A 14427-nucleotide genomic window follows, 5' to 3' on the forward strand; every position below is an offset into this window, starting at 1 on the left:
GAAAGTGCAGCTTTATGGTTTTATGGACAAAATAATTTCTGTGGCTGCAATATGACGAGCTAAATAACCAGGGCTGCACATAAGTGGTCCGCAGGTGCGCATTCGCTGTCAAAATAAAAAACACGCACAAGGGTTAGGGTTAAATTTAAAAACTGTACTTTTGTGTTAAAATATATATTTATAATTTTAATAAATGACAAATTAAAAAGGCATGAACATTTTTTTTGTATCGAAAAAATATCGAACCGTGACACCAAAGTACCGAACCGAACCGTGAATTTTGTGTATCGTTGCACCCCTAGTATGTATGTATGTATGTATGTATATGTATGTATGTATGTATGTATGTATATAGTCATCAAAAAACTAAATATACTGCAGTTATGCTCTGGATGAAGAGGTTTAGAAAGGATTGAATATTTAAATATTCTTTCATACAGACAATTTAAAAACATCACAACAAGCCTTAATAATGTTTATTTAACAAAAAGATTTTTAGTGTCATTGCAGCTCGAACACCAACATAAGTTGCTCTTTATGTTTAATAATTTCATTTAAACTACAGCAGAAGCCCCCTTTTATGCACCGTCAACAAATAAAAGTGCAATAATGTGCAAATGCAAAATAACTATTACAAAAAAACCTTCATTTGGTTTCCTTCAATCAGTACTATAAGCACTACTTCAGCTATACAAACATGTCTACTAATAACTAAAATATGGCTTTAAATTTCTACATAAATTCATACACAGAACTGTACCAGTACCTTCAGACTTAGACAGATGAACATAAAGCACAATCAAATGAATTAGTGGGTCAATATGTAAGGATAATAAAAATATATAAAAGCAAACAAAAAGTTATGTCAAAAAAGATCCCTTAGACTGCCAGTAGTCGGTGTGCGAGAACGTCAAATGACACCAAACCTAAAGCTTTTCCTAAAATATGTGTTGTGAGCAGCTGACCGATGGTGATGATACACGGAGTCATGAGCGGGGGAGAATCCAGCAGTTTTTTCCCATCCACAGAACACTTGTCCACGCACTTGTGATCGTTTGCTAACGTTGCGCTGAATGTTTCAGGCACAACACATTTTTCCTTTTGTTTCCTTACGAACTGCGTCAGTAGGATTAATCTGTCAAATACGCAGCATTAGCTTCCTGTGAAACTTATTTCTTTGTGTTTCTGGCAGCAAAGAAATTAAGAGGTGACTGTTTTGTTAATAATTGGTTTGCCACTGGGCGCAGACAGGTGGTAAAATATTTGATATTTAAAAAATCAATAATATCCTCTGAGCAGCAAAAATTGGTTCAATCTAAAGAAAACTGGGCAATGTTTTGCTATGGTTTACAGATTGAACGTCGTGTTTCAGTCTTATAATGTGCAACAGTGCGCATCAGACTTATGGAGTATGTTTTTCTTTCAACTTTTTTGGGCTTGTTGCCCAATCTGTAGTGGCGTCTATGCAAGCCCTGCTGATTTAAAAAGCAGTGCATGCAATTAGTCCGTTGCCACTGATGTAATGCTTAGCTATTATATCAGGGAGCTTAATACAACACTGTTTAAAAAAAAAAGAGAGAGAGAAAAAGTTTGGTATGTTTGGTATTGGGGCTGAAAGCTCGTTTCCGCCACTGAAAAAAAAAACCCTGATTGGCAGAGCTCATTCGATGTTTCGTTATCTCAAAATTAACTGTATTTTTTATTTTGTAGACCAAAATTTTGGAGATAGTAACTCTAATTTTCCATTTGTGGATGCCAGAAACTGTTTTTGACAGAGACGAGCTTCCGTAAAACGCAGCGTAGGCTTGCAGCAGGTTTAAGTCACACCTCAGAAACAGTGGCCTCTAGAGGAGTTAAGGTGATGTGAACAGGACACAGATGTAAACAGTACAAAAAGATGGGCGTGCCTTCTGCGTCTGATGAAATCTGTATTGTCGTTTCGTGGCCAGCAGGGGGCTGGCCATTAAACTCATGTCTGAGAAAAAATATAGATGGCATTGCAGGGTTAGGGCTTGTACAGATGATGTAAGAAAATGTCGCTAGTTTCAGATTTCATAAATGATCCTCTTTATTAGACTCAGTCAGAAGCTGTTAGCCAATGACTGTGCGGTTTCTCGAGCCTCGAGGCTTCACCTTGAGACATCACAGTGGCCATGTCCACCGTTTACACCGTCTGTGACTCAAACTGGATTCACTTCATGTAGCTTTGACCTAAACCCAAACTGCAGCTAAGCTGGCATCAGAGCAGCACTCTCATTAAGTTTGTGCACATTACTGTGCAAGTACAGTAACAACTGCAAAGTCTTTAAATATGGAAACAGTAACAGCCAAAAAAAAACCCCTGATTTTATAACCACACTTCCACTTCTAGCTTCTAGTTTACGAATCTACAAAAACAGTAGGCAGTTAAGTAAAAACAGGTGAATTCATAACAGAGATCAACTTGTGTCAAACTTTCTGTTCCTGTAACAGCCTGAGAGGACTCCAGGATACAAAACTCCTAACGAAGTTGTTTAAAACATGACCCATGGCTGAAAACTGCGTGTGAGTAACAGTTTGCTGACAGAAGCAGCCAACGCAGTCCGTGACAAATCCTAAACTATGTGGAAATCACCGTGGCAGCTTCTGTCTTTGTGAGGCAGTTGTCTATTTGAGATGTAGATGTAAAAATACTGTTTGCCCTCTTTTATAACTGAGGAACACCACAGGAAGTAGTTTCAAGTCTCAGTTCCCTTCTGCCTTGCACCAATGCTCACTCGCTGCTGCTGGTGATGATGTTACTGGTTCGGCCGCTCTAAATCTTCTCATACTGCCACCTCTGAGGTGATCTGCAGCCGATGATACTGGAGGGAGTAGACAGAGGAGATGAGACAATGAGACTCTGAAAGGCGGGCACGTTAGTCTGAAGTGATGGGCACACATACCTGATGGGTGTCATTCCCAGTACTGTGAAAATACTGGCTAGTGTGAACACAAAGCCTGGGAACCAGTCCAGGGTTCCCTGATAGATCTTGGTGAAAGCGGGAATGTACGCCAGGCTGGCAAACTTCAGAGCGAGTTGCAGGAAGGTGAGGGTCATGCCTGAGGAGAAGGGGATGGAAGACAAAGGGAATGAAGAGAGAAGAGCTTGCTGTTTGTTTAATCTATACAAGATATTGCTGCTGTGTGTGTGTGTGTGTGTTTGCATTTCTGACGTTTCAAGCAGATGACGGGAGAAAAAGCCCTGGCAGTAAATTGATCTGATCCTGTAATCACCTGGAAACTGTGTGTTCATGTGTGACAGAGAGGGAGGAAGCCTTCTCTGGCTAGTTGCAGAGCAGGCTCTTATAATATGCAGGTCATTGTTTATCGTGAAGCAGCCTTAAAGGGATCACATGGAGGACTTGCTTATGCACAGATCCTCTCACATGCATCCAAAACTCCCTCAAACTCAGTGCACGCACACTGAAACACAAGACTTAAAATGGTGGCAGCTTTATTAAGGCTTAAATATCACAAGACTCCAAGGCAACCACATTTCAAAATAAAATTAAAATGTCTTCAGTTTTACAGGGAAGATTATGTTTAACCTAAAAACTCCAACTGCTTTCGGCACACGGGTCTTCATCAGGGAGTAAAACAGAGTCAATGAATCGTTTCTAGTGGCATTCCAACAATCGGGCCCTTTCACCTGAGGTCTTCCTTTATTAAGATGTTTAAAAAATATAATAAAACCTCACAGTATAATACTATTGAAGGAGAGCACTTCGCAATCAAGCTGCACTTGTGGTTCCAAGATTTACTAAAAGTAAAATGGGAGGCAGAGCCCTCAGCTATCAGGCCCCTCTCCTGTGGAAACAGCTCCCAGTTTGGCTTCAGGGGAGTATAGTTTTAAAATTAGGCTTTAAACCTTCTTTTGTTTATGTTTTGAAAAAGCTTATAGTTAGAGCTGGATCCGCTTTAGTGATGCTGCTATAAGCTCAGACTGCTGCGAGGCTTCACAAAACAATCCTTCTATTCTCCACTAATAGCTAGGTTTCATTTGACGTAGACGTGACGTCGACGTAAAGCGCGAAATTTGACTGGCGGTCGGAAGTGAAAAAGATAAGCGCAAAATCACAGACAGACAGTACGCAAAATGCCTATGTCCTGTTGTGTTTACGAATGCTCCAGTAGGTCGACCAGAGAAACTGATAAACGGTATTTTAGGGTACCAAAAATAGCCCAACGAAGAGGAGAAAAATGGAAAATTCTAACCAAAAAACGTAGGAAAAAATGGATTTTAAATTTACGTTTACAGTCGGGAGGAGCAGAGTCTGCCAATGCCCGTGTCTGCAGCGACCACTTCGTCAGAGGTAATGTTATGTTTGCAAACGAACTTATTAGCATTAGGTTGTCGTTAAATTCTCGTTTACTTAGTGCTTTTAAGTTAGTAGTCTAATATTGACTTGATTGGGACTATAGGCTGCCCAAGTGCTTTGGATGACGAAGAGTCGGAGGACTGGGCTCCGACGGTCAATCTCGGCTACGAACGAAAACCCAGATCGGAATCAGTTCTCAAACGAGAGAAAAGAATGAAGCTTAAGGCAGAACAGCATCGATGTGCAGAGGCGATTTTGGATATGCAACAGACGGCTGAGAGCCCGGATTTGAGCCTAGTGACAGTGGAGAACAGGCTACTAACCCTGCCATACAATTGCAATGAGCTGCAATCACTTCTCCATCATCCTTTGCAATTACCCAAGTCTTCAGAGGTGTCTCGTTAGACCGCTGAGAATGGTTTACCTTGAAACAAACAACTGTCACTCTAACGAAGTCCTAAGGATGTGGCATGTTTGTTGACGTTAAAGCCGCTACCGCTAACTGTTAGCGTGTTTAAGATAAAGCAATATAAGAACAAACACTCACCCTTGCAAACACCAAACTGTATCCATCACGGAGACGTTTTGTTCCAAGGTTGTGGACCCACCCGCTGACAAAAAAATTGTACGCCTCCAGACTCTTGAAAGCTTTCATTTGCTGCCTAGTGTAGTAAGAAGTCTGGAGGACCAAGTAGTTGGTGATATCCACAGCCTCGATAGTAGGCAAATCCTTTACTTCTGTGGTGTATTCGGACATTTTCAAAGAATACGGATCACGTCCGATATATTTTTTAACTATCTGTTTATATCTCTCCCGAGAAACGGGGTCTAAAGTTGCACAATAGCTGCTCTCCTGACTCTCCACAGTGTCCTCCATGTTTACTTCCGCCCTCCACTCAAAAATCGCGCTGCCTCCGCACGTCATCAGAACCACGTGACCGCAACCCAACTATTGAGGAATAATGCTCCCATCCCTCAACCGGTCATGGCAGATGGCTGCCCCTCCCCGAGTCTCTTCCTGTTAAAAGGCAGTTCTTCCTTACCACTCTCACCAAGTGCTTCCTTGTGGAGGATCATGTGACTATGTGCTAAATTTTAAAAAAGAAAGAAAAGAAACCGTGTCTGACAGCTATACGGGAAATTCTGCGATTACATAATGACTGAATAATAAATGAAGTCCTCAGCGTTGTGCCACCTGCGTGCACATCTGAATCCTATAAAGCAGTAAAAAAAACCAAACAGCTGGAACAAGAAACAGCTCCTGCTAACGTCTGGCTTATAAAATCTTCTTGCTTATGCTGAAAAGTGTAAAAATGTGACAGCTAATACTAAACAAGCTTAAATCATACATGGTCTTTTCATTAATTAGTAAGTTGTTTGGGCCTCGCTCTTTCATGGGGCAGTGTAATCCATGTGACATGAACTTTAATGCGTCAGAGTTGACAAACCTGTTTAAGAGTCATGAAACTGGTGGCACAGCAGCCTATAACGACAATGCTTTGCTGACACAGTATTTTCTCACGAGCATTAAAAATAAACAGGACTGGTGAGTCTTTTTCCCCCTCTAACGTATCAATGACCTTCAGACAGCAAACACAACTCGCAGGAAAAGTCATGTTGTCGTTGCTTTAATGCAACCACAGATCACTCCAGCCTACTCTCAACCCGCTCTGCTCCTCGAACTCTGAAGCCATCGTTGATTTTTATGCTGCAGTCAGTAAATATGTGTCGAGTTTATTATGAATGACCAGACTGGGTTTTCATCCATTGTGTTCAGGCACCAATATTATACATTCATTCACGTGCTCAAATGACAGCCTCCAATATTCTCACTTTTTTAAGATGAAATACAAAGTGTGTGTTAAGTGCTCAAAAATCTTTCCTGCGTACTCACCACATGAAGAAGCTGGGACCTGCTGTGAGAGCAGAGATCTGATTGTGGTCATCGGGATGAGAGCAAACAGGGTGAGTGCACGAGCTGCAGAAAAAGTTCATGATTAACATTTTGTTCCATAATGAATTCTTCAAATCCGCCAAACCCGACCACAGCTATGCAGCTACTGCTGCCCATTCTGGGTAAGAATGGTCGCACCTGGTGTTTAAACAAGTATAATTTTTAATCCGGCAGTGCTTGCTTTAAAACAATGTCCCAATTCAGAGGCTAAATCCTTTGAGGGAAACAGGTCAGGCCTTCACAGGCAGCATTGACCCACCAAATATCTCCCTGCTGAATAACTGCCAGCTGGTGGTCTGGTCACTGAGATATAGTTATTGAGATATGAACATACAAAGCATATGTCAGAGGTAAGATTTAGAAAAATCAGCACATGTATCAGAATAAAAACACAAAGCGGTCAACTCCCTGTTTCGTAAACATCCCAAGTTTCAATGACCATGTCCATCAATGCCTCATCAGGGAGTTTGTAGTACAGGTTTTTACCTGACTAAGAAATACTGAGACTAAGGATTTTTAGTCTATTTTTAGTCTTTGTACACACACACACACACACACACACACACACACACATATATAAAAACTAACACCCAGCACGCCCCTGCGGGCGGTTTATCCTTCAAGCTCGGGTCCTCTACCAGAGGCCTGGGAGCTTGAGGGTCCTGCGCAGTATCTTAGCTGTTCCCAGGACTGCGCTCTTCTGGACAGAGATCTCCGATGTTGTTCCCGGGATCTGCTGGAGCCACTCGCCTAGCTTGGGAGTCACCGCACCTAGTGCTCCGATTACCACGGGGACCACCACTATATATATATATATATACATATGTATATGTATATATGTGTGTGTAGTAGCATTCCAACAACGCCCTGTTTTCGTCTCTTGCCCACCGATGCCTTCCAGTTCCAGTAGCCCACTTTTCGTCAGGGTGCCCTGGTTCCTCAACACCTGACGCGGCCCTTGTTGATCCGGGCGACGTCCGAGCCGGCATGCCTTCATATTTATCTGTCTCGCTCATGTCTGCGGTAGGCTTGCTTAGCATAGGGGGTCTAGCCTTAGGACCCTTACTGGATACAGACGCCCCAGGCAGGAATCGAACTTGCGATCCTCTGTTCCAAAGGCGTGTAGTCTAACCACTACGCTATCCAGCTGCTATATATATATACATATATACATAACATTTTTTGAAAATATTGCATATTATGGTTTTTTACCCCCCAAAGAAAATAAACAGAGGTCTTTATGACAACAAAGCCATAAAAACATAAAAAATATTAAGAAAATTATAAAAAACTTTATATCAGTGGATAGGTCTGAAGTTGTTTAAAAGATCTGATGTGAAAAAAACTGAAAAAAAAATTCATAAAATCCATTGCTATATCACCTTTTGGATGGGGACCATTTTGGGTCCCGAGGACCATAAAAGGGTGTAAATTTGAAAAACTCTTATTGCTCCAAAAATAATAAAGTATCCAAATCAATTCTGTTATGAATTTTTTACCTATCCAAGGCTCTAATAACCTCATGCCAAGTAGTTCCATTTGCAACTCATTTTTTAAAAATATTGCATATTATGATTTTTTACCCCCCAAAAAACAGGGTTTTTTATGACAATAAAGCCATAAAAACCTAAAAAATATTTAAAAAAATTATGAAAAACTTTATATCAGTGGATAGGTCTGAAGTTGTTTAAAAGATCTGATGTGAAAAAAAAAGAAAAAAAAATTCATAAAATCCATTGCTATATCACCTTTTGGATGGGGACCATTTTGGGTCCCGACGACCATAAAAGGGTGTAAATTTTGACGGCTATCCAAGGGTTAAACCTGCACCATCCTTCCTATTCTGGTATTTTAAAGAGTACTTAGCAGAAATATTAAGCAACCTAACTAATAGGGTTCCAACTCCCAGCAAAAAAAAAAAAAAAAAAATAGGGAACCACCCCCCACCTTATGATGCTTAATCGACATAATTAACTTTAATTTGATGCAGTTTGAAAAAAATGCACAGAAATCAATTATTTTTCAAGAGTAATTAAATAGATTCAACATCTTTCTTCAACAGAATTGCAGACTGCACAGATGGTACCTTCCCAACGGAAAAAGTAGTATAGCTTACTAGGGTATATATATTAGACTTAATAGTTACTATATACAGTAATGGACTTCTATACATTTTACATCAGATTAAAACTTTGAGTGTAAGATTCAAATAATTATTTATTAAAAGCTAGACATTTTAAATGAGAATAAGTAAGAAAAGTATGTCTTTCTGCTCCCCTTTTCCCTGTTCATGCCCTAACGGCCCCCCTGGCTAAACTTTGCTAGATCCGCCCCTGCACAGTTACCAGCATCAGCTACATAGAAAAAGATCCTGGTGTAGAAAGTAATATTAAATAAATTCTAACAACAGCTTAACAAGCTTAAACATGCTGCTGTTGTTCAGCCGCTGGTTTCCTCTTTCTGGCGCGAAGTGGGCAATAAACAAACAAGAGAGACGAACTCACGACAGAAAAGCTGATCAGCTGATCATTGATCAGTTTCACGACTGAAGTAGCAGCAGGAGAGGGAGGGAGAGAAGAGGCAGTCGCTCCATATATCGTTTGTTAAGCTTAATGCTGGAATGCTTTACAAACATTCAGAGATGAACTTACACACTTGCTTCATTTCTCTCTGGGATAACTTCCTCGGAGATGAAATGCCGGATTGGTAGCGAGGCTCCAAATACTGAACCAGACCGCAGACAGGTCTCCCACGCCACAGCCGCTCTATCACGTGATGCATACTACTCCGACTGCTAAGGTTATGGGCCGAGTTACGCCATGTTGCAAGTTTTGTGAGGTGTTCTTTTGATATTTAATGGATCGGATTATATATATATATATATATATATTGTCCAAGTTCAGAAGTGAAGTATGATAAATAGCAAATAAAAAACATCCTAGTGGTGCCAATCCCGCCCAAACAATAATTAAGACAAAGTATCTCATTTGTTTATAACCAGAAAATAGACCAGACCACAACTGCTGAGAAATGTCCCTTTTTACATTTCCACATGTTTATCCGTGAGCTTCAGCTGAGTAGCTGTTTGCTGGGTGTACATATTGAGTATTGAATGTCTTAGCCTTCAGTAAGAATGCAGATCTCTTATAGTGGTCACTACAGTGGACAGCTATTCAAAGGCTGTTTTCTTGTATTTGTGTCAGTGTTGATAGCATATTTGCACATAAACCACCACATTGGACACTGATGTGTGACTCCATACCCTGCCACCCACTGGCCAGCCAGTGGACTAAGTGGACTAAGTGGATGTAAAAAACTCTTTGCAAAGTACATGTTTAAAAAAATGAAGTTCAAAAATCTTTTTTTCATGCCTAAAGATGAATAAAAATACTTAAGAAAAAAATCCTGATTGAGGTCATAATTCATGCATGAAAGGGTTAAATAAACCTTATCAAACTTAATTGGTTGAAACTAACTCCTGGCTGATTTGGTAATTAAATGTAATGTTCTTGTTGACTGCCTGTGTGCATATAACATGCTTCCTGCAGCACAGCACTCTTAGACTAAGGGGGAAAAAGTGTTTATGGCTTATAATCACTCCTAGTTCCTTATTTTGGTTCCTACTTTTTTATGATTCATGGTGGTGTTTTAGGTCTGACGTAAACTCAAATAAACAGCTTGAATTTTAGCACACAAACTTATTTTGCTTGCTGAGTCAAACTTTCTAATCCATCAAAGCATAAACACACATTTTTTTCCCATTTGCTGTTTGCTGTGCGAACCACTTGGCAAAGTAAAAATAAAAGCAACGATTGGAATCTGAACATGCAGCTCTTCTGGGAACTAAACCTGATCTGTTTTTTAGACAATACCAAGTGTCACATGAAGAACAGGTTAGGAGCAGTCACACAACTGGGCCTTTGTTGCTTTCAGTGTCTAATTTTTTTTATTTTCTCACTTAAAAACACATTATTTTAGGGCAGCTTTTCATCTTTATTTGACATGACTGAGAAGAATACTGGAAAGTGGGGGAAAACACACAGCAAAGGGTCCTAGGTTAGGCATGCATTGAGCCTGATCAACGAGGGGCGCTAAACTGGGGGCCTATTTACTCTGTTTAAAGGTCATAGGAGAAAATGAAGGATGTGGCCTGTGCGTGTGGCATGAGCTCTAAACCCGCCTCAAATCTTCTGGATGAAGTGTCTCTATTAGCTGCTAATCCACCACAAATTTACTATAAAATCTGTGTAACATGTTTGTTCTTACCGAGGTAGAAAGTGAGGGTCGTCGTTACAAAGGACATGAAGTAAATCCCGACAGCGAAGGACACCATGCCGATCAGAATGAGCGAGGTGTCGCTGCAGCAGCGTCGAAACCCGATGACACCTATGTAACTGGTGAGGAAGATCACACAGCCTGCTGCATTTCCGTACCCCACCTGAAGAAAGAGGAAAAGAAATGAGAAAAAAAGAAGGGAGAGATGTTCAGCGATAGAGAGGCAATAATAAACAGACTATGCAACTAGAACAGATGGCATTAATGCTTAAGTGCCTTAAATCTGCATTATTTTTAATGACCATCAGGGGGCGACTCCTCTGGTTGCAGAAACACTCCTGGCTGTATAGACATTTGTGGGAAAACACGCCTCAGTTCCCGCAGTCTGTTCAGAAGACTACAGTCATACAGTCAGAAAGGAGGATGAACAAGGGTGTGCTCATTAGCTAACAACATACCAATCACCAACCAACCGATGGCTAAGCTTAGACACTAATATTTAGAATTGTCCCGTCTGCTTAAAATAGAGTTAAAACTAGCAGTGTTACTTTTATCCCATCTTTTTTGCATCAAATCACAAAAATGGGGTAAAAAAACTTACTAGAGTGGCGTTCCAGCTGAGTGGTGCTCTCAGCACAAAGGCGCCCAGTACTTCAATGGCTCCGCCCACTGCAAAGTCGTACAGGATGGCAGCCACAAACAACAGAGCCACATTCACTCTGTTTATCTCAACAGGAGCCTCGACAACTGAAGAGTTAGTGGAGGCGCGTAACAGTAGGTGGCGGTTCTCCTCCGGCTCTCCATCGCTTACACCTTTCACCTTTAATAAAGACGGACATGCGTGGTATATGAGCTCGGCGAGGTGGTAGAGCGAGCACGTGTGGCTAAAACTGAAGGCAGAACATGAATAAAGATGGTTCTAGTTATAAGACACATAATTACAGATTAATGTAATTATTCACATTATTATTACAGCAGCATGTTTAATGATCGACAATTTAGCTTGCTGTTCTTTATTTTATGTCATAGATGTACTTTTAGGTCATTAGGTCATGGTGAGGTCACCAAAAAGAAAGAAGTTTTTTTTTTCTACTTTTGGCTCTGTATGATGTCAGTAGGATCAGATCCTCTGAATGTGGTTATCTCTACCTGGTGTTCAGAGCCCTTTTGTTTTGAAGGGGCAGCTAATCAGAAAAAACTTACCTTTAAGGGGGGAGGAGCTAGAAGCAAAGTGGATGAAGGGCCATTATAAAATATACTGTGAATCATGCAAAGCTGATTCACAGTATATTTTTTGATTCCAAGAATAAAAATAAAAATAAACAATTAGAAATACACAAAAAACACATGGCTACACTGGACCCCCGCCCCCTCTGAACCCTCTCACGTGCACACACTGACCTGCAGCAGGAAAATGGAGTGTAAGAGGCAGAGCAGATGCAGCAGTGTGCTGATGATAAGCAGGATGGTCCCATGTCCCAAACTGGAGCTGTACAGGTGGAACAGATGGCCAGAAGCGAGGCTGCCCACCACGCCTGCTAACCCATACATGAACTCCACCCTCATCAACACCTGCAAGGGGGCACAGGGTTATTTCTTTTAATATAAATCAGTTAAGTCTGTGAAGGTTCTCAGTCAGGAGAGACCAAACAGCCACTTCACAAGCGCATGGCACAACACAGAAGAGCCACCTCCACAGGACAAGACTCAGCAGTCCATCTGCATCTTAAGGATAAAGGACACTCTTTCGAGGATGCCAATGTTCACATTTTGGACAGAGAGGACAGATGGTTTGAAAGAGGAGTGAAAGAAGCCATCTATGTCCACTGTGAGCGACCATCTTTGAACAGAGGCGGGGTTTACGACACCAACTCTCTGCCATCTATAATCCAGTTTTGAGATCCCTTCCCAGACGCCTTAACGCCCACTCACATCCTGGGCCATCTGACCTCAGGAATTCGCATGATAAGGTGGGGCCAGGTTTCACAATGAACACACCCGAAACTCTGGCTGATTGGGACCCACACCCAGTTTCACACCTTGGCTCAGGCGATTAGAGGATCATCAGGGGGTCCTTTTGTCCCTCTGTGGGGGGATACTCCCACTAGGTTTATATCTGGGACTCTCCACCATTTGACCTTAGAACTGAAGAAGCTTCTCGGATGAGAGGTGAAACGTCTTCAAGCAACTTAAAGAAGTCCAGACGCTTTTCTCTGCAAGCTCCTTTGAATAAATCAGTTAAAGGAAACTGTTTTGCTTTTGTTTGGGTTTTTTTTTTCCAGTTCAATTCAGCTGAATCATGGAGTAAAAGCCATCTGTCACAACGGGTTTGGGGGTGAAGGGAGGCAAACAGGACAAAGAAACACTGTGGAAGAGGGCAAGAGTAGTAATAATAACTTAATAATAACTAATGACTACATGCAGATTGGTGTATTAACACAGGGAGTGAAGATGAAACGGTGCATCATGGGAAGCTCCCAGCTTTCTAGGCCTATTGCAGCACAACTAAGGAAGGATTCAGGGTCACTTGATCTAGAACTATCATCATGCTTTATCAAAAAGGAAAGTCTTAAGTTTAATCTTAAAAGTAGAGAGGGAATCCAGACTGGGAGCTGGCTCCACAGCAGAGGGGGCTAACCCCTGAGTGATTTGGTAATTAAATGTAATTTTCTTTTTGACCGCCTGTGTGCATATAACATGCTTCCTGAAGCACAGTACTCTCAGACTAAGAGGGGGAAAGTGTTTATGGCTTTATGTTAAAAGTTTAAGCTTACTTTTTTTTTTAAGTTCACTGAATATATATTTGAGTTGTATTGTGTTTCTTTTAGGTACAACATCTGTATTGCATAGATTTTAGTTAAAAGAGGTGACGCAGACTCGTATATCGACCAATTGTGCTCACATGAGCAATAAAACCTAAAGGCCATTTTTAAATAAGGGAAATCCCTGAAAACAATAATAGCGAAAGACTGAAAAATCTGGAAAAAAAAAAGAGAGAGAGAGAGAAAGAAACGGTCTTCTTTAATGGCCCAACTTATTCGTTTATATCCTTGTAATTCTTAGTTTTTGCACATTATCATCAGTTTTACAGTCAAACACAAAGTTTTGTGATTGAAAGTAAGTTATTTTGAGGCTCCTCTCGGCGCTCCTTCCACGGCTTTGCAGCTGCAGCACGCCTGTAACTCACCTTGGAGCGGTCGGCCGCCGTGGAGCCGAGTGAAGCTAGAGTCATTACACCGGGCCAATATGCGGTGAACCCGCCGGAGAGCCCGAGGACAGTCCCCGCCGCGAACATCACCTGCAGCGGCAGTTTTAGAACGACTACCAGGAGCAGGATGACCCTAGACAACAGGTAGCCGGTGAGGGGGGACACGATGGGGGCTTTCCTCCGGCCGCGGTCGCTCAGTCTTGCCAGGAACAGCGCAGGAAAGATGGGAGTCAGCTGGATAATGAGGTTGTTGATCATGTAGAAGTCGGTCATGGCTTTCTGCTGGGCATCCTCACTGGAGTGGCCCGGGTCGGTAGCGTTGGCACAGCGGTCCCAGACCACCATCTGCAGCGCGGTATCAAAGAGAGTGCTGCCCAGCTGCTCGAGCACGATGATCGGCTCGATCTGCCGAAGCATCGCGAAGGCTGCTTGACACAAGTTCGGTACCACCATGATCTGGATTGTTGTAGCTTTGTAAAAAAAATAAAGATGACCGTCTTCTAGGACTGCTTCCGTCAGTAGTAAGTGAAGGGTGTGTGCGCGTGTGCTTCAAACTAAGCAGCCTCACCGAGGAAACACGCCCACTTCCTCATCCCCTGCTGCTGATCTGCTGGCTTCAGTGCACTCTGTCAGATTTTAGGAAACCACCT

The 14427-nt window shown here is 41.8% G+C and overlaps 1 protein-coding gene across 1 annotated transcript; it reads right to left on the reverse strand.

Moving 5' to 3' along the window:
• Nucleotides 1–461: 461 nt before the first annotated feature.
• On the reverse strand, nt 462–14427 carry slc46a2 (solute carrier family 46 member 2). Its single transcript, XM_026174195.2, has 7 exons — nt 13757–14427; nt 11971–12141; nt 11171–11389; nt 10561–10732; nt 6235–6318; nt 2925–3081; nt 462–2843 (listed from the first exon to the last, which is right to left on the reverse strand). Exons 1-7 carry the CDS (start codon nt 14228–14230, stop codon nt 2795–2797), a joined length of 1326 nt encoding a protein of 441 aa, XP_026029980.1. The 5' UTR covers nt 14231–14427; the 3' UTR covers nt 462–2794.

The sequence above is a fragment of the Astatotilapia calliptera genome, chromosome 7, assembly GCF_964374335.1.
Source record: "Astatotilapia calliptera chromosome 7, fAstCal68.1, whole genome shotgun sequence".
Classification (NCBI taxonomy): domain Eukaryota; kingdom Metazoa; phylum Chordata; class Actinopteri; order Cichliformes; family Cichlidae; genus Astatotilapia; species Astatotilapia calliptera.

Bases quoted from the DNA above. Each gene is read 5' to 3' on its own strand.
- slc46a2 (XM_026174195.2), bottom strand. From the start codon at position 14,230: ATGGTGGTACCGAACTTGTGTCAAGCAGCCTTCGCGATGCTTCGGCAG. The intron at 11,390-11,970 runs GTCAGTGTGTGC...TCTTTATTAAAG, and splicing joins ACTCCATTTTCCTGCTGCAG to GTGAAAGGTGTAAGCGATGG. The intron at 3,082-6,234 runs GTGAGTACGCAG...CCTTCTCCTCAG, and splicing joins GGTCCCAGCTTCTTCATGTG to GCATGACCCTCACCTTCCTG.